The 20,044-nt window shown below is 43.8% G+C and overlaps 1 protein-coding gene across 2 annotated transcripts; it reads right to left on the bottom strand.

The window, feature by feature from the left end:
* Nucleotides 1–13,067: 13,067 nt before the first annotated feature.
* LOC141054920 (uncharacterized) lies at nucleotides 13,068–17,241 on the bottom strand. 2 transcript variants are annotated; one of them, XM_073551815.1, is made up of 8 exons: nucleotides 15,617–17,241; nucleotides 15,445–15,545; nucleotides 15,296–15,373; nucleotides 15,107–15,224; nucleotides 14,958–15,029; nucleotides 14,750–14,833; nucleotides 14,448–14,661; nucleotides 14,253–14,366 (listed from the first exon to the last, which is right to left on the bottom strand). In XM_073551815.1, the coding sequence occupies exons 1-7, from the start codon at nucleotides 15,760–15,762 to the stop codon at nucleotides 14,490–14,492; spliced, it is 771 nt and encodes a 256-aa protein (XP_073407916.1). In that variant the 5' UTR covers nucleotides 15,763–17,241; the 3' UTR covers nucleotides 14,253–14,366; nucleotides 14,448–14,489. The 2 variants fall into 2 exon arrangements, with proteins under 2 accessions (XP_073407915.1, XP_073407916.1); XM_073551814.1 differs by lacking the exons at nucleotides 15,107–15,224; nucleotides 15,296–15,373; nucleotides 15,445–15,545; nucleotides 15,617–17,241 and adding an exon at nucleotides 13,068–14,088 and having other exon boundaries at nucleotides 14,207–14,366; nucleotides 14,958–15,084.
* Between the last annotated feature and the right edge of the window lie 2,803 nt (nucleotides 17,242–20,044).

The following is a 20,044-nucleotide window of genomic DNA, read 5'->3' as shown; positions in this document are numbered from 1 at the left end:
CGAGTTGTTAAAAAGCAGAAGTGAAGACAAATAAGCAGCAGGTTGATATGATCAATGCATATTTAGTACAACTGACCAAGAAGCAAGCGTGCATGAAAAACTTATGCACCTTACCTGTCTCCTGCCCTGTCCAACTGCATTGTCTAACTGCAAAACACTTTATCCTGTTGCACTTAATCTGTTGCACGCGTAAGCCCGCACGCGTGCTATCCCAGCCAGAGCTAAATATATATGAAATGAAATGTCTGCTAGCTTCAGCCACCAAAAGGCCACAATCAGTAATTAACCAATTAGCACAAGGCCAGAGCAGGCATTACTATGCAGGGTAAATAACTAACGCTGGACAAGGCCATCAAACTGAGAAAGGGAAAAAAAAAAAAAAAAAAAAAAAAGCTTTAAACTAGAACAACATGGAAAGGGAAGCAAAAGACCAGAAAAAGCCATACACCTGACAAATGCTATTGAGAACTCTGCTATTAGAAGTGGAAAGGAAGAACAAAGACGAAAGAATCTAATTAATAAAAATATTGGAGAAAGAGAAACCAATCACAAACTAAAATGTTTCTATACTAATACACAAAGCATGGGCAACAAACAAGGAGAATTGGAACTACTAACACAGGAAAAGAAATATGATGTCATTGGAATCACTGAAACTTGGTGGGACAATACACATGATTGGAATACAAGACTAGAAGGATACAACTTATTTGCAAGAAAAAGACTTGATAAACGAGGAGGGGGTGTCGCATTGTATGTTAGAAACGCGTATATCTGCACAGAGATTGAAGCTTCAGAGACTGGGAGTTCTGTGGAAACTGTTTGGGTAAGAATACAAGGACAGAACAATGGAAAGGACACCATTGTAGGCATTTACTACAGGCCGCCTGTGCAAGCTGAAGATATGGATGAACTCTTTATGCATCAAATGGCCAAGTTCTCCAAAAAATATGACATAGTTGTCATGGGAGATTTCAACTATCCAGACATTTGTTGGGAATCTCTCTCAGGCAAAACTAACAGGTCAAGGAAATTCTTATCCTCTCTGGTTGACAACTTTATCTTCCAAAAGGTAGGGGAGAAAACAAGGGGAACTGCTACCTTGGATCTAATCCTTATAAACAGGGAGGAATTGGTTGAGGAGGTAAAAGTGGCTGGGACCCTAGGAGGTAGCGACCATGCTATTTTAGAATTTTGGATAACTAGAGGAGGAAGACCTGTGAAGACTCAGACGTCAAGGTTAGATTTCAGAAAGGCAGATTTTAAGGGATTCAGAAAGAGAATTGGAGGGATCCAATGGCTGGATATCCTTAAAGACAAAAATGTCCAGGAAGGATGGGAAATCTTGAAAAATGAAATTCTCAAAGCACAATTGTTAACAATTCCAAAAAGAGGGAAGAATAGGAAGCATTTAAGGAAGCCAGGATGGATGAACACAGAACTTAAGCACATGCTAAAAAGGAAGAAAAAAATGTTTATAAAATGGAAAGAGGGAGGCATATCTAAAGAAGAATATAATGCTGTCTGCAGAACCTGCAGGGCACAAATCAGATTACTAAAGCTGACAATGAATTGAGGCTTGCAAGAGATGTCAAAAGCAATAATAAAGGATTTTGGGGATATGTCAAAAGTAAAAGAAAAGTCAAAGATGCTATAGGATTTTTACAGGATGAAAATGATGAAATGGTAAGACAGGATGTTGAGAAGGCCGAACTTTTAAATTCCTATTTTGCATCTGTTTTCTCTCAGAAAGGAAATGTAACACCAACTGTTCTTCACTGTCCTATTAAGGGAATAGAAGAATCCAGGATATCTATAAACAGAAAGATAGTGAGGAAACACTTAGCTACCCTAAATGAATTCAAGTATCCAGGTCCAGATGAATTACACCCCAGAGTACTGAAGGAGATAGCAGAATAAATTTTTGAACCCCTCTCAATAATCTTTGAAAATTCTTAGAAAACAGGAGAAGTCCCAGAAGACTGGAGAAGAGCAAATGTTGTTCCTATCTTCAAAAAGGGGAAGAAGGTGGACCCAGGCAACTATAGGCCGGTGAGTCTGACTTCTATACCAGGAAAGATCTTTGAACAAATTATTAAACAACATGTATGTCAGTACCTGGATAAGAATGAAGTGATTAAACAGAGTCAGCATGGGTTTGTAACTAATAAGTCATGTCAGACTAACTTAATTTCCTTCTATGACGGAATCACTGATTGGGTGGATCAAGGAAATGCTGTAGATATAGTATATCTTGACTTCAGCACAGCATTTGACAAAGTATCTCATACAATTTTTATTGAAAAAATGACTAAGTATGGAATGGACAAGGCAACTGTTAGGTGGATTCATAACTGGCTTAGTGATCGGACCCAAAGAGTGGTCGTAAATGGCTGCACATCCAGTTGGAAGAATGTCTCAAGTGGGGTACCACAGGGCTCTGTCCTGGGCCCTGTATTGTTCAACATCTTTATCAACGATTTAGATGAAGGAATTGAGGGTAAACTGATTAAATTTGCTGATGACACAAAGTTAGGAGGGATAGCTAATACTAGAGAAGAGAGAGAGAGGATTCAAAAAGACATAAATAAACTGGAGCAGTGGGCAGCAACTAACAGAATGGTTTTTAACAGGGAAAAATGCAAAGTACTACATCTGGGCAATAAAAATGAAAAAAGAATATACAGAATGGGAGGAATAGGCCTAAGCAACAGCACATGTGAAAAAGACTTGGGTATACTAATAGATCACAGACTGAATATGAGTCAACAGTGTGATGCAGCAGCAAAAAAGGCAAATGCAATTCTAGGATGTATTAACAGAAGCATACAGTCTAGATCACGTGAAGTCATTATTTCCCTCTACTCCTCTTTGGTCAGACCTCATCTGGAATATTGTGTCCAGTTTTGGGCGCCACATTTTAAAAAAGACATCAACAAACTGGAGCAAGTTCAGAAAAGAGCGACCAGAATGGTGACCGGTCTGCAAACCCTGTCTTATGAGGAAAGGTTGCAGGATTTGGGAATGTTTAGTTTGCAAAAGAGAAGACTGAGAGGAGACTTAATAGCTGTCTACAAATATCTAAAGGGCTGTCACATTGTAGAAGGATCAACTTTATTCTCATTTGCACAAGGAAAGACTAGAAGCAATGGGATGAAACTGAATGGGAGGAGACACAGATTAGATATTAGAAAAAACTTTTTGACAGTTAGAGTGATAAATGAGTGGAACAAGCTGCCACGAGAGGTGGTGAGTTCTCCTTCAATGGAAGTCTTCAAACAGAGGCTGGACAGACATCTGACTGGGATGATTTAGCGAATCCTGCTTTGAGCAGGGGGTTGGACCAGATGGCCCAGGAGGTCCCTTCCAACTCTACGGTTCTATGATTCTATGATTCTAAGACCCACAGGTAGCTGACAGGAAGGGAGGCCATGAGTACCGATGCCGCTGCAGCGAAGCGGGAGGACGATGTGCAGGGGAGGGATGCTCACCGGCATCCGTCTGTTGTGGCACTGTAAGGATTCCCTGAGCTTTCCCGCTGGGGGGGTGACGTCACCCCACCAGCGTTCTGCAGCCTGGGGAAATCCCGGGGAACCCCTTCAGCACCATACATCACATGCTCACATTGGATTACAGATCAGGTACTACCAGGGGTCAAGTTCTGGGAAAAAAATGTGGGAACTCACCAAGATTTCCTACTTGCCCCCACTCTGATGAGAGTTACACCAACGTAGTAATGAAATAATACTGCCATACTGTGACTGAATAAAACACCATGCAAAGACCAATATTACTCCTATACAGTGACCATAGATAGGCAGAAACTAGGTACACAGGCGCTCTGCAGACAGCACTAGTGGTTATGTTACCTTTAGGCCTCTTTCACACGATCATATGCGTACTGCGCGCGTTAAAAATGCAGCGTTGTCACTGCGCATTTCCCATCATATTTCACGCAGCCCAGTGATTTGTATTAATGGGCTAATCGTGTAATATGCTACAAAATAGAACACCCTGTCTTTGTTATTTTTTTTACACGCATTTGCATATGCGTGAAAATAACGCGTATGAGAATAAACGCATCGGTTTCAATGGGCACATTTCATCGTGAAATACACATGCGTGAAAAACACAGCGTATTACACGACAAAACTAAGATCATGTGAAAGAGACCTTATATCCAGTGGTCACATGCGACGTTTGCTGTTACTGGGGTCATTTGCTTTGCCTATTTCTAGTCCAGACCGCCAAAATGAATTTTCCAAGCCGCTACTTGTCTCTGTAGGATTTTGCATTCAGACAGCTACGGGTTAGCCCCCCCCAGAAAAAGATCGGAAATATCTCGGGAACGAAAGGAGATCTAATGTTAATTTTTGCAGATCAAACCGGCTCTAACGAATATCTATCAGAATCCATCCAAAAAACGGCAAATTTCAAATTAGGGGGGGCTAACCCGTACCTAACCCCCCACCTGACACCCCCAATATCTCGGGAATGAAAGGAGATCTAACGTTAATTTTTGCTGATCAAACCAGATCTAACAAATATCTATCAGAATCCATCCAAAAAATGGCAAATTTCATAGTTGGGGGGCCTAGCTACGGGTTAGCCCCCCCTGGAAAAGATCATAAATATGTCATTTTGTAGGGGTGAACGTTGGTTTTGGTTGATCAAACCGGATCTAACAATGATCTAACGAATGTAATCATTTTTTACCCAAATTCTCACTAAGGGGGGGCTAACTCGGGGGTGGTCTGTTCTTGCAGGCTCTGGAGTAATTGAAGAACCAGCTCCCCCGACACTTGTACAGTGTATGTTCCTGCAGGAAGAGGGAACAAAGCAGCAGCCTTGGCTGCAACATCAGCTCGGTTATTACCTTCAGTTTCCTTCATGGGTTCTGTATCATCCAATAGACTGTTCCTCCTGTCCTGAATCGTTGTGGCCTATCCTTTTCTTACATAATAGTACGGCTCACCCCCGTATCAAGCATTTTAATTGTTTCCCATGAGGAAGCTTTAATTGTGTGATAATGATTGGACCGTCCCATGGAGGAACCACTTCTCTGGGTCTGTTATCCCATCTCTCCTTCTCTTCTCTCCCCTGTGATGTATACCTGCCGCCTGCACCACAGTTTTCACAGCATTATCACATGCATCCGGAGGAATATTCATCATAACAGGAGTCGGCTTCTGCTGCTTCTTTACTTTCCTCTTATTAATCTAGTCCTCTATCCCCTTAAACATGGGAAGGGATTGTCCCCTCTCCTTATGTACTTGTGTGTCCCTTGTCTTTCACATGTTTATTATACTTGTCTATATTTCCCCTTTTCACATGTAAAGCGCCATGGAATAAATGGCGCTATATAAAGGCATAATAATAATATATACATTCTGGCCGTATTCTCATCACTTCTGTTCTTAGATCTTTCAATCCTGTCAGTAACATATTTTCACAAATCTGGCTTCTCTGGGGTTTTTCAAATCATAGTTATGAGGGGTAAGGGTTGTCTACAAGTGAAATGTTTCCTCATTTCTCCCCTCCGTAGGAATTGCTTGGGGCTGTTCCTTACCGGAGTGGAGAAATTGTCTGTGAACCCCTGTGGCAACCCAAGGGTGATAAGTATAGAGGAGAAGCATCCTATACAAGTCAGCTGGTTTGCATCTGTGGAGACATAGGGATCAGTCCTCCCCTCGTGATTGGCACCTATGGGACCCCTGGCTGATGGTGTATCACCAGGGTCTACCAGAGATGGGGTGGAGATGAGGCCACACGAGCCAGGCAAGTATAGTATTATACAGATGTTAAGGCTGCAGACACAGAAGAAATCTCCGGTCAGCACGCAGCTTCGCTCTTCTTTGGGCTGCTTTCAAAAAGGGGGGCTGGTCTCATCCCCTCCGCTACTACAGGGGCGGAGGGAGCTGTGGAAACACAGGACTGACCTTGTGAAGGGGGAGCAGCCTGTGTGTGGAGACGCTGAAAATTGCCTGACATACATTCTCTCATTCTAACTTCATCACTTTCATCATTCTTAGTATTAGAACAGACCATCTCATTCACAGGTTCTGATCCATGCTGCAACTTGCACACCATAGTCACCTTTCCCCAATGCCATACAGCATGCTCCTTACTTAACCCCTTCACCCCCAAGGGTGGTTTGCACGTTCATGACCGGGCCAATTTTTACAATTCTGACCACTGTCCCTTTATGAGGTCATAACTCTGGAACGCTTCCATGGATCCCGGTGATTCTGACATTGTTTTCTCGTGACATACTGTCCTTCATGTTAGTGGTAAAATTTCATTCAAATAACCTGCGTTTATTTGTGAGAAAAATGGAAATTTGGCGAAAATTTTGAAAATTTCGCAATTTTCCAACTTTGAATTTTTATGCCCTTAAATCACAGAGATACGGCACACAAAAAACTTGATAACTAACATTTCCCACATGTTTACTTTACATCAGCACAATTTTGGAACCAAAATTTTTTTTTGTTAGGAAGTTATAAGGGTTAAAAGTTGACCAGCGATTTCTCATTTTTACAACACCATTTTATTTTTAGGACCACATCACATTTGAAGCCACTTTGAGGGGTCTATATGATAGAAAATACCCAAAAGTGACACCATTCTAAAAACTGCACCCCTTAAGGTGCTCAAAACCACATTCAAGAAGTTTATTAACCCTTTAGGTGCGTCACAGGAATTTTTTTGAATATTTAAAAAAAAATGAACATCTAACTTTTTTCACAAAAAAAATAATTCAGGTTCAATTTTTTTTATTTTACCAAGGGTAACAGGAGAAATTGGACTGCAAAAGTTATTGTGCAATTTGTCCTGAGTACGCAGATACCTGATATGTGGGGGGGAACGACTGTTTCGGCACATGGCAGAGCTCAGAATGGAAGGAGCGCCGTTTGACTTTTTCAATGCAAAATTGGCTGGAATTCAGATCGGACGCCATGTCACGTTTGGAGAGTCCCTGATGTACCTAAACAGTGGAAACTCCCTACAAGTGACCCCATTTTGGAAACTAGACCCCCCAAGGAACTTATCTAGATATGTGGTGAGAACTTTGAACCCACAAGGGCTTTACAGAAGTTTATAACGAACAGCGGTACAATTAAAAAATCATATTTTTTCCACAAAAATGATCTTTTCACCTCAATTTTTATTTTCCCAAGGGTAACAGGACCCTAAAAGTTATTGTGCAATTTGTCCTGAGTACGCTGATACTCCACATGTGGGGGTAAACCACTATTTGGGCGCATGAAAGAGCTCGGAAGGGAAGCAGCGCCATTTGACGTTTTTGGCTGGAATTGGGATCGGACATCATGTCGCGATTGGAAAACCCCTGATGTACCAAAACAGTGGAAACCCCCCACAAATGACACCATTTTGGAAACTAGACCCCCCAAGGAACTTATCTAGATGTGTGGTGAGCACTTTGAACCCCCCAGTGCTTCACAGAAGTTTATAACGCCCGGGCATGAAAATAAAAAATTCGTATTTTTTCCACAAACATGACCTTTTAGTCATCATTTTTTTTTTCCCAAGGGTACCAGGAGAAATTGGACCCCAAAAGTTGTTGTCCAATTTGTCCTGAGTACGCTGATACCCCATATGTGGGAGAAAACTACTGTATGGGCACACGTCGGGGCTCGGAAGGTAAGTAGTGATGTTTTGGAATGCAGACTTTGATGGAATGGTCTGTGGGTGTCATGTTGCCTTTGGAGAGCCCCTAATGTACCTAAACAGTGGAAACCCCCCACAAATGACCCTATTTTGGAAACAAGACCCCCTAAGGAACTTATCTAGATGTGTGGTGAGCACTTTGAACCCCCAAGGGCTTCACAGAAGTTTATAATGCCCGGGCATGAAAATAAAAAAATCGTACTTTTTCCACAAACATGATCAATTAGTCCCCAATTTTTTTATTTTCCCAAGGGTAACAGGAGAAATTGAACCCCAAAAGTTGTTGTCCAATTTATCCTGAGTACGCTGATGCCCCATATGTGGGAGAAAACTACTGTATGGGCACACGTCAGGGCTCGGAAGGGAAGTAGTGACGTTTTGGAATGCAGACTTTGAGGGAATGTTCTGCGGGTGTCATGTTGCCTTTGGAGAGCCCCTAATGTACCTAAACAGTGGAAACCCCCACAAATGACCCCATTTTGAAAACTAGACCCCCTAAGGAACTTATCTAGATGTGAGGTGAGCACTTTGAACCCCCCCAGTGCTTCACAGAAGTTTATAATGCCAGGGCATGAAAATAAAAAAATCGTATTTTTTCCACAAACATGATCAATTAGTCCCCAATTTTTTTATTTTCCCAAGGGTAACAGGAGAAATTGAACCCCAAAAGTTGTTGTCCAATTTATCCTGAGTACGCTGATGCCCCATATGTGGGAGAAAACTACTGTATGGACACACGTCGGGGCTCGGAAGGGAAGTAGTGACGTTTTGGAATGCAGACTTTGAGGGAATGTTCTGCGGGTGTCATGTTGCCATTGGAGAGCCCCTAATGTACCTAAACAGTGGAAACCCCCCACAAATGACCCCATTTTGGAAACGAGACCCCCTAAGGAACTTATCTAGATGTGTGGTGAGCACTTTGAACCCCCAAGGGCTTCACAGAAGTTTATAATGCCCGGGCATGAAAATAGAAAAATCGTATTTTTTCCACAAACATGATCAATTAGTCCCCAATTTTTTCATTTTCCCAAGGGTAACAAGAGAAATTGGACCCCAAAAGTTGTTGTCCAATTTGTCCTGAGTATGCTGACACCCCATATGTGGGAGAAAACTACTGTATGGACACACGTCGGGGCTCGGAAGGGAAGTAGTGACGTTTTGGAATGCAGACTTTGATGGAATGGTCTGCGGGTGTCATGTGCGTTTGGAGAGCCCCTGATGTACCTAAACTATTGAAACTCCCCACAAGTGACCCCATTTTGGACACTAGACCCCCCACGGAACTTATCTAGATGTGTGGTGAGCACTTTGAACCCCCAAGTGCTTCACAGAAGTTTATAACGCTCGAACGTGAAAATAAAAAAATCATTTTTTTCCACAAAAATGATATTTTTGCCCCCAATTTTTTATTTTCCTAAGGGTAACAGGAGAAATTGGACCCCAAAAATTGTTTTGCAATTTGACCTGAGTAGGCTGATACCCTACATGTGGGGGTAAAAAAACTGTTTGGGCGCATGGCAGAGCTTGGAAGGGAAGGAGCACCATTTGACTTTTTCAACTCAGAATTGGCTGGAATTGAGATCAGACGCCATGTTGCATTTGGAGAGCCCCTGATGTGCCCAAACAGTGGAAACCCCCAATTCTAACTCCAACCCGAACCCCAACACACCCCTAACCCTAATCTCAGCCCTAACCCTAGCCCTAACCCTAGCCCTAACCCTAACCCTAGCCCTAACCCTAACCCTAATGGAAAAATGGAAATAAATACTTTTTTTTATTTTATTATTTTTCCCTAACTAAGGGGGTGATAACGGGGGGTTTGATTCACTATTTATGGCGGTTTTTATGTTTGGCAGCTGTCGCACGCTAAAAGACGCTTTTTATTGTAAAAATAGTTTTTGCATCACCACATATTGAGAGCTATAATTTTTCCGTATTTTGACCCACCGAGTCATGTGAGGTCTTATTTTTTGCGGGACAAGTTGACGTTTTTATTGGTACCATTTTCGGGCACGTGACATTTTTTGATCGCTTTTTATTTTTGAGACGCAGAATGAACAAAAACCAGTGTTTCATGAATTTCTTTTGGGGGGGTGCGTTTACACCGTTCCGCGTGCGATAAAATTGATAAAGCGGTTTTATTCTTCGGGTAAGTACGGTTACAGCGATCTGTCACAGGCAGTGCAGAAGGCTTCCTCATGCCTGCGCTTTGCAGGCACTGAGGAAGCCAGCTTCCTGCAGGCCCCCGACGCCATCTTGGATTCGGGGGCCTGCAGGAAAGGAGCCCCCCGCAGCAGCGCTGCACATTGCGCTGCCGTGGGGGGCTCAGGGAAGCACGGAGGGAGCCCCCTCCCTGCCGATGCTTCCCTATAACCCCGGTACACCGCGATCATGTTTGATTGTGGTGTGCAAGGGGTTAACGTGTCGGGGGCGGTCCGTGACCGCCCCTGACACATTGTGCTGGGTGTCAGCTGTGATAATCAGCTGACACCCGGCCGCGATCAGCGGCGCTCAACACGTGGGCGCCGCTGATCGCGGTAGACGTACTATCCCGTCCATGGGCTTAGGGGCCCGGGTCCCATGGACGGGATAGTACGTCTGATGTCAGGGAGGGGTTAAACACTCGTTGTATCTCTCAGCATCCAAACATCCATTCCTTGGCACGTCTGCCTTTTCAAGAATTGTCAGCGTTATTGTTAACTGCTGTATAATCCTGCCCATGATGCAGGTCCTTTATCTTATATCTCAGGTCCGTAGTCTGTCCTGACCTGGTGTGCCTAGCACCATAACAGCTGTCAAGGTAGCGACCCCCGTCTTCAGCCCTGTTATGTATTAGCGGGATCCCACTGGTCTAACTACAATAGCCAGCAATCCCACTATCAAAGCAATAACCTGAACCGCAGCTCTCTGTTCTGTCCTGATCCTGATACACACTCTCCCAAACAATTAGACAGATTACTACAGTATCAACAACACAGCTCCAAACACAAGCGCTATACACTCCTCATACCTGGATCTGAGCCCTTACTAGACTCTGAATATGCAAGGTCTATTCCTGAATCCACTCCGGGTTCAATAAGATAATATTCGTGCGTGATAATATCTTGCCACCTTGGCATATACCCTCTAGAGTCCATTACATCTACCCAGCTTTTGAACAATCCATATGACAAGAATATACTCTGCGCCTGTACTGGTGAACTGAGCACAGACCCTTATCACACAGCATATGGTGCACACATGGTAAGCATCTGTCCGACACTTCAATCACATCCATACACGCAGTACTTCTGTACTCTCTCGCTCCCCGCATCTTATCAAAAATGCTCTAGTGCCAAAAAACATAAATCACCTCTATTTGTGGAAACTCTTGCTTGGTTCACTATATCCTCTAAGGCCTGTTTCACACATCAGTTTTTTCAAATCAGCCAAAATCCACCAAAAAGTGAAAATGGCGGATCCGCTAAAATGTGTAAAAACGGATGCAAGCGGATGTTATGGATCTGATTTTTGACTTATTTTTGTATGGATCCATCAAAAACTGGATCCGTTCCATCCGCTGGCATCCGTTTTTTCCATCCGTTGGATCCGTTTTCTGACGGATCCGTTTTTCCACACCTCCAAAATGGGATGCTCCCAAATATGATTGGCTCTTGGAAACTGCTCCCAAATGTGATTGGATACTGGAAACTAGGGAAAACTATATCTAGGGTGTTGTAAAACAATATCTTTGAAAGGTTTTAGAGCTAGTGGCAGTGATGGAAGGAGTTATTGCGAGTATTAACAGCTTCTGTGTGGACTTTGATCTTCACTGCAATCGGTTGGCAATTATTGCTCTCCAGAGGGAGAAAAGAAGACTGCGAATCCTGCGTCAGAGGAGACGACGGCAGTGGATTCATCCGATAAATGCGCAGAGGTTTACCCTTGGCGTGTTTTCTACACTATACCTGGAATTGAGGGATAACCCTGAAAAGTTCTTCAACTATGTGCGCATGAGGCAGGACTTGTTTGAGATATTGGTGGAGCGTGTTGGAGAACAAATCCGGTGAAGGGACACCTACATGCGGTTTTCTATTTCACCGGCGGAGCGTTTGATGGTGACCCTTCGGTTAGTAATCTACTTTTTAAAAGTTTTCAGATTCTGCAGACTTTTATTGTTATGTTATTGCTTGTAGTTTGCATAAATTTTACTTTTTTCCCTTTTTCTACCAGATTCCTGGCAACTGGAGAATCCTTCACCTCCCTCCATTACCAGTTCCGGCTTGGGATTTCAACAATATCTGGAATTGTCCTACAGACCTTCCGGGCATTGTGGGATTGTCTACAGGAGGAGTACATCCCACAGCCAACACAGGAGAGGTGGTTGGAGATTGCCGACAACTTTGAACAAATCTGCCAGTTTCCAAATTGCGTTGGTGCTGTGGATGGGAAGCATATCAGGATTGTGAAACCCATTGGATCTGGATCAGAATTTTTCAACTACAAGAAATTCTTCTCCATTGTACTGATGGCCATTGCAGATGCCAACTGCAAATTTATTGCCGTGGACATTGGTGCGTATGGTCGTTCAAACGATTCTCAGGTCTTCAAGATGTCCGCAATGGGCCGTCGTTTGTATGGAGACAATTTTGATTTCCCACCTCCAAGACCACTCCCTGGAACAACAGGCCCACCAATGCCATTTGTGTGTGTTGGTGACGACGCATTTCAGCTGTCCAAACATCTTCTCAAGCCATATGGTAGTCGTGGATTGACACACGGGAAAAAAATATTTAACTATCGATTGACCAGAGCGCGAAGAGTGGTGGAGTGCGCTTTTGGGATTTTACCTGCAAAATGGAGAATACTGTTGACGCCCATAAAAATGAAAACTGAGACTGTGGATGAGGTGGTGAAGGCGTGTGTCATCCTGCACAACTTTGTACTTTCAAAGGAACCTGTTTCCATGGAAGAAAATGTTTGTGAAACCACCTTGTGGGATTATCAGCAGACAAGTGTTCGGAGTACTGGGTTAGTGGCAAGAATGAGGAACACATTTGCAGATTATTTTCTGTCACCAGAAGGAAGATTGGAGTGGCAAGATGACAAGGTATAATTTTTTTTTTTTTTTTTTTTTGCCAAGGTTCCTTTTTTGGATAAGAAAAACTTTAGTAATTTTTCCTTTTTTAGTTTTGATACCTTTACAAAAATTTTGGGTAATAACAGTGTTGTGTTTTATTACCTGTATACCACCAGTGTAATTTACCAAGTGTAGTGTATTTGTATCTGTACACCACCGGTGTACTTTCAACCTTTTTCCAAGAACTTAAGAAAAAAAAGGAAAATACACATTAAAATTCTTTTGAAACAGAAACATGTTTATTTAGTAATTTTTTTTCTAAATTATAAACTCTTTTATTATTTTTGAGAAAACTGTTTTTGTTTTTTTTTCAGAAAACTGTTTTTTAAAAAAAATAAAATTACATATATAAAGATTACAGATTCCGATATTGTTGGGTGGAGATATCAGCGGAGGGGTTAACAGGGTTGACCACATCGAGGGGGGTGGAGGACTGGGAAGGGAGTTGCTGAGGATCAGAAGTGGAAAGGGGGTTGAAAACATGAGGTTGGGACGGGAGTTGATGAACAGAGGAGGTTTGTGGGAACATTGAAGGTGTGTGAGGGCATTGGGATATAATGCAATGGGGAAGGAAGGTACTGGGAAGAATGGAATGGGGAGCCAGAGAAAGGAAAAGGGAGTGGTAGAAGGATGGATGGTGGTAGGATGATGGATGGTGGTGGAAGGATGGATGGTAGAAGGATAGAGGATGTGAAGGAATAGGTGCATGGGTAGAATGGGATGCTTCGGAGAGTACAGCCACTAGAGCATTGTGAGAGGCTTGCATCACACGCATCTGCTGGTGAGTACTTAAACCTTCCATTTGCCGGACAACTGACTGAAAAAAAATATGTCTCTGCGTCTGGTTTGACTCTGCATTCATCCGTTCCATGTAGCTTCTGAGTTCCATGATACTTTGATTTATCATGTTCAACCCAGAAGCTAACTGTTGTCCATAAGTGTGGAAACCATTCTGGATGTATGAGTTCAGACTCAAACAGTCAGACAAGGTCATCCTTTCGAGACCTCTCAGACGCTGCCGGCCAGAACCAAAAGTTGGTCGAGATGTTGCGGCAGTGTCTGAGGGGTGGGGAACAGGGAACAAGTCGTCACCAGCAGCTTCATGTGATGAAGTCTGCCCTGCTGCTCCAGTGCTGGTGGAGGGGATAGAGGGACGAGACAAGAGGGAAGGTAGAGAAGGGTTGGATACCTCCATGTGGTCACCGGGGGCGGTCTCACAAGGGATCCCTCCAGAGGGAGCCAACTCAGAAGCAGGCTCCCGAGTGCTGCAGACGGTGCTAAACAAAAGAGAAAAATATATATTAAGATATTGATATTTCATTTAACATTGCTGAAAAAAAAATAGGTTAAACATGTAAACAGTTGTACTACAGAAATGGTGTGTGGAATATTTACCTTCTGCTCACCATCGTTGACCGGAGGAATGACAGGGCTCTGTAATGTTTATACCGGGTGCTCCTGTGTCCTCCCGATCCATTCGGGGCCTGCATCTCCTTGTTGAAGTCCCTCTTGAAGCGATCCCTGAGCGACCGCCATCGTATGATAACCCTGTCACCTGTGAAGGAAAAAAAAAAAAGTGGTTAGTATTCAACACTTCACATGCTGGAATATAACTTACTGAAATTGGAATACTTACGCACAAAATCCCTGGCCCTCGCATCGAGCTCCTCCCAGTTCTCTACAACCTCCGAACACACCTCATCCCATAGCCGTCGGGTGGTTGGTTGGTCGGCATGTAAGCGGTTTGCCATGTTCCATAGCGGCTCCCGTGGTTGGACAACCTCAATGAGGAGGTCGACATCAATAACAACAGCCTCTTCCACGTGTCGTTGGGGAGCACGCTGTGAATCCTGTGAAGAAAAAAAATAACTAAAAAAAATGATTACATTCAAACACATGAGGTTCATTAATCAATCACCCAAATAAAGGGTTACTTACTGCTCGACGACCACCAGATGCAGCACCTTGACGACGCTGGGATGTCCTGGGAGTCGCTCTAGTGCGGGCACCGGATTCTGAAGACTGTAAAAAAAAAAAAAAAAAATTTTAGGGTAGTATGGATGCATAGTTATTGTGTGTGCTGTGAGGAATGTTTGTATTGGGTGTAGCATTATGTATGTATGTGTTTTTTTTCTGCTAAACTTACACTCTGCGCGCCCCCTCCTTGCATTTCTCCACCCTGCATGTCTCCTCCTGGAAGCTCCTCAGATTCAGCTTCCTGTGAAAACATAATACATGCATATAGGGTTAAAAAAAAAAAATGAAAAAAATAGTAAAAAAAAATAAAATTTTTACCTCAGTTCGCTGATGCTGTGAGGGGGAGCTCCCAGAAGACATATTAAACTGCTGCGGTTTTGCTGGCGGGTCTGCTGCAACCTTGCTCGTGGTTCTGCTGCAACCTTGCTGGCTGGATCTGTAAGTATAAAGACACTTGTTTAGCTACAATACAAAGGATTAAATAAGCTTTCAGGCCTTTATACTTACTTGGAAAACTGAAGTGTTTTCCTAGGATGCTCTGCTGCAACCTTGCTGGCGGTTCTGCTGCAACCTTGCTGGCTGGATCTGTAAGTATAAAGACACTTGTTTAGCTACTATACAAAGGATTAAATAAGCTTTCAGGCCTTTATACTTACTTGGAAAACTGAAGTGTTTTCCTAGGATGCTCTGCTGCAACCTTGCTGGCGGTTCTGCTGCAACCTTGCTGGCGGTTCTGCTGCAACCTTGCTGGCTGGATCTGTAAATATAAAGACACTTGTTTAGCTACTATACAAAGGATTAAATAAGCTTTCAGGCCTTTATACTTACTTGGAAAACTGAAGTGTTTTCCTAGGATGCTCTGCTGCAACCTTGCTGGCTGTTCTGCTGCAACCTTGCTGGTGGTTCTGCTGCAACCTTGCTGGCTGGATCTGCAAGTATAAAGAGAATATTAGTAACATAAAAAAAATCTTCATTGGTATTAATGTGTGTAATTCCCTGAAACTCACTGAGAGTATACATCACGGGAGTGATGCAGATATGCTTCAGGTATGGATTGCATTTGATATGGTCTTGCTTTTAAAATATTTAGGAGGCCTTAATGGCACAGTGAATAATAAAAATGTAGAGTAGGACCCCCCATATGAGATTGCCTTGGCATGGCGGGGTGGCTCAATATATTGATCAATATTTTGCTAAATGTCTCATTTTGAATGCAGTAAGATATGTGCATATGCACCTCATGTTATGCGTTCTGACCACCGGCAGTGCTGGCTCTTCTTTTTTTATTGCAAATTGGTTTGTGGCTGACCACCACTGTTGCCGTGCACGCTGGGTCATGTTCGCCATCTTTTCTGTGTTTATTGTGATTGATCTAGGCTGCTGTGCACACTCACGGCAGCCCTGCCCTGCCCCAGGCTTTATTTAATTTTTGCACCCATGTCTGAGCCTGCATTGCCCTTCATCTGTGTTTGCTGGTCAGGCAATGTGTGGAGGTCAAACCTGAGATGTCTATGTTCAGACCTGGTTGGCCTTCATCTGCACTTGCTTCATCTGGCTGCACGGGAGTGATGCAGATATGCTTCAGGTATGGATTGCATTTGATATGGTCTTGCTTTTAAAATATTTAGGAGGCCGTAATGGCACAGTGAATAATAAAAATGTAGAGTAGGACCCCCCATATGAGATTGCCTTGGCGTGGCGGGGTGGCTCAATATATTGATCAATATTTTGCTAAATGTCTCATTTTGAATGCAGTAAGATATGTGCATATGCACCTCATGTTATGCGTTCTGACCACCGGCAGTGCTGGCTCTTCTCTTTTTTTATTCCAAGTGTTTGCATGTATGTAATTCCCTGAAACTCTCACTGAGAGTATACCCAAGTGTTTGCATGTGTGTAATTCCCTGAAACTCTCACTGAGAGTATACCCAAGTGTTTGCCCTGAAACTCTCACTGAGAGTATACCCAAATGTGTTTGCATGTGTGTAATTCCCTGAAACTCTCACTGAGAGTATACCCAAGTGTTTGCCCTGAAACTCTCACTGAGAGTATACCCAAATGTGTTTGCATGTGTGTAATTCCCTGAAACTCTCACTGAGAGTATACCCAAGTGTTTGCCCTGAAACTCTCACTGAGAGTATACCCAAATGTGTTTGCATGTGTGTAATTCCCTGAAACTCTCACTGAGAGTATACCCAAGTGTTTGCATGTGTGTAATTCCCTGAAACTCACTGAGTATACCCAAATGTGTTTGCATGTGTGTAATTCCCTGAAACTCTCACTGAGTATACCCAAGTATATTTAGAAAATTAGGAAGGGGAAAGGGAAATTTGTGCTCACCAAAATAGTCCTATAAGTCGGTCGTGCCTAGGGATCAAATGGCTGACCACCATGTGTTGCAAACATGAAGAGAGAAGGAAGATCCGGCACTGGAGACTTGATAAAATCCACGGTAAGTTTTATTCACATAATTTCATGATAACACCATAAAGGGGAAAACAGACCCCCACGCCTGACGCGTTTCGAACCTTAACCAGGTTCTTCCTCAGGAAGAACCTGGTTAAGGTTTGAAACGCATCAGGCGTGGGGGTCTGTTTTCCCCTTTATGGTGTTATCATGAAATTATGTGAATAAAACTTACCGTGGATTTTATCAAGTCTCCAGTGCCGGATCTTCCTTCTCTCTTCAAGTATACCCAAGTGTTTGTCCTGAAACTCTCACTGAGAGCATACCCAAATGTGTTTGCATGTGTGTAATTCCCTGAAACTCTCACTGAGAGTATACCCAAGTGTTTGCCCTGAAACTCTCACTGAGAGTATACCCAAGTGTTTGCATGTGTGTAATTCCCTGAAACTCTCACTGAGAGTATACCCAAGTGTTTGCATGTGTTAATTCCCTTACAATCTCTCACTTGAGAGTATAACCACACTTGTATACCAAAAACCAACACTTAATGTAACCTTTTTTACACGTATACCCATACTTAATTTTACCTGGTTTTAAAATAATACAACGGACAGTTTTTAAAAACATTTTTTATTAATTTTTTTATTCACAAGTAGGAGCACCCTTGAACCAAATAACAATCTCCCCCTCTCTCTTACCCCCCACCTCGCTTCATCTGCAGACATACTCAACCTCAGATCTCTCCTACTAAAATATAATACAAGACAATCACTCTCCTTCACCCACCTGCTTTCCCTTTCTCTGCTTCTCCTCACTGCTGGTGACATATCCCACAATCCTGGCCCCCCCCTGCCTCATACATCCCACTAATCCCCACCCCTATCTTTCTTACACCAAGAAAAACTACTGCAATCCCTCAAACTTAAAACCTGTGCCACTGACCCCCTCCCTCCCTCACCCTCTTTCTGGAGCACTTTGTAATGCTCGCTTCATCTGCAACAAGCTCCACGTGATCCATGACCTCTTTACCTCCTGGCCCTCACTGAGACCTGGCTGACACCCCCTGAGTTATGGCGGCCTCCACTTTACCCACACTCCTCGCCCTGGCAACAGACATGGTGGAGGAGTGGGTTTCCTCCTTTCTAAACACTGCTCATTCAATACTATCCAACCCCCACCCTCCCTTATTTCGAGGTTCACTCTGTCCACATTTACTCTCCCTCTAATCTCCAAATGGCTGTCATATACCGACCACCGGGCTCAGCCACTGCCTTTATCGACCAATTTTCCACCTGGCTCCTCCACTTTCTCTCTTCTGACATCCCCACCATCATCATGGGGGACTTCAACATCCCCATTGACACCCACCAGCCAGCAGCCTCCAAACTCCTGTCACTTACCTCATCCTTTGGACTTACTCAGTGGTCCTCCACAGCCATCCACACAGATGGACATACATTAGACCTCATCTTCACCCACCTCTGTTCCCTATCTAATCTCACAACCTCTCCCTTCCCCCATCTGACCACCATCTACTCACCTTCTCATCCTTGTCCTTCTCACGTGCCCCCCATGTCCAACCACTAGTACATCCTCGCAGAAACCTCGCACAGCTAGACATCCACAGACTCTCTTCTACCTCTGTCCTCCATATCTTCACTCCACAACATGGACAGTGCCACCGCTTTCTACAACGCCACCCTCACATCAGCCATAGACTCAGTCACTCCTCTCATGCATGGCAGAGTGCGACAAACCAATAGGCAACCCTGGCACAACAACCTCACCAAAAAACTTCAACAAGCATCCAGGGTCGCGGAGCGGCGTTGGAAGAAAACACGCCTGCCAGATGACTTCACTGCTTTCAAACAAGCTACACTTGCATTTAAATCAACTCTCACCTCTGCTAATCAGACCTATTTCACAAACCTTGTATCTTCATCATCCCACAACCCTAAACAACTGTTCAGCACATTTAACTCTCTCCTCTGCCCACCACTGCCACCCCCAACTCCCCTCATCTCTGCTGAGGACTTTGCCACCTACTTCAAAAACAAGATCAACCAAACAAGGCAAACCTTTACAGTTCCACCACCCCAATCGCTCCACATACCAGACCTCTGCCCTTCCCCAATAACCTCCCTCTCCAACATCACTGAAGGAGAGATTACTCATCTCCTTTCGAAATCAGGCCTCACCACCTGTGCACTTGACCCCATCCCTTCCCACTTGCTCCCCAACCTCACTAACATGATCATTCCAGCCCTAACCCATCTCTTCAACCTATCCCTAACTTCTGGTACCTTCCCCTCTGCTTTCAAACATGCCACCATAAAGCCCATCCTCAAAAAAATCAAACCTTGACCCAACTGCTGTGCCCAGCTATCGCCCCATATCACTGCTCCCGTTTGCTTCCAAACTCCTCGAACATGTCCATGCTCAACTTTCCTCCCACCTCTTATCTAACTTCCTCCTTGACATCCTCCAATCTGGCTTCCGCCCTCACCATTCCACTGAAACTGCCCTGACCAAAATTACTAATGACTTACTCACAGCCAAAGCTAATAGACAGTTCTCATCCTCCTCCTTCTCAACCTGTCCTCTGCCTTCGATACAGTAGACCAATGCCTACTGCTACAAATTCTTTCTTCCCTTGGCATCAAAGACCGTGCCCTGTCCTGGATTGCCTCTTACCTTTCTGACCGCACATTCAGCGTTTCCCACTCCCACACTACCTCCTCATCCCACCCTCTCTCTGTTGGAGTCCCCCAAGGCTGTCCTGGGGCCCCTTTTTTCCATCTATACTTTTGGCTTAGGACAACTCATAAAGTCCCATGGCTTCCAGTACCT

This window comes from Dendrobates tinctorius, unplaced genomic scaffold, assembly GCF_039654945.1.
Source record: "Dendrobates tinctorius isolate UK_male_01 unplaced genomic scaffold, ASM3965494v1 ptg000180l, whole genome shotgun sequence".
Lineage (NCBI taxonomy): Eukaryota > Metazoa > Chordata > Amphibia > Anura > Dendrobatidae > Dendrobates > Dendrobates tinctorius.
The sequence above is the reverse complement of the archived record's forward strand: the minus strand, read 5'-3'. Positions and strand labels throughout refer to the sequence as shown.

Excerpts from the sequence above, each read along its gene's own strand:
- LOC141054920 (XM_073551814.1), bottom strand. The coding sequence starts at position 15,041 with ATGTTTTCACAGGAAGCTGAATCTGAGGAGCTTCCAGGAGGAGACATG. Across the intron at positions 14,834-14,957 it reads AAGGAGGGGGCGCGCAGAGT|TCTTCAGAATCCGGTGCCCG; the intron begins GTAAGTTTAGCA and ends TTTTTTTTACAG. Across the intron at positions 14,662-14,749 it reads CATCTGGTGGTCGTCGAGCA|GATTCACAGCGTGCTCCCCA; the intron begins GTAAGTAACCCT and ends TTTTCTTCACAG.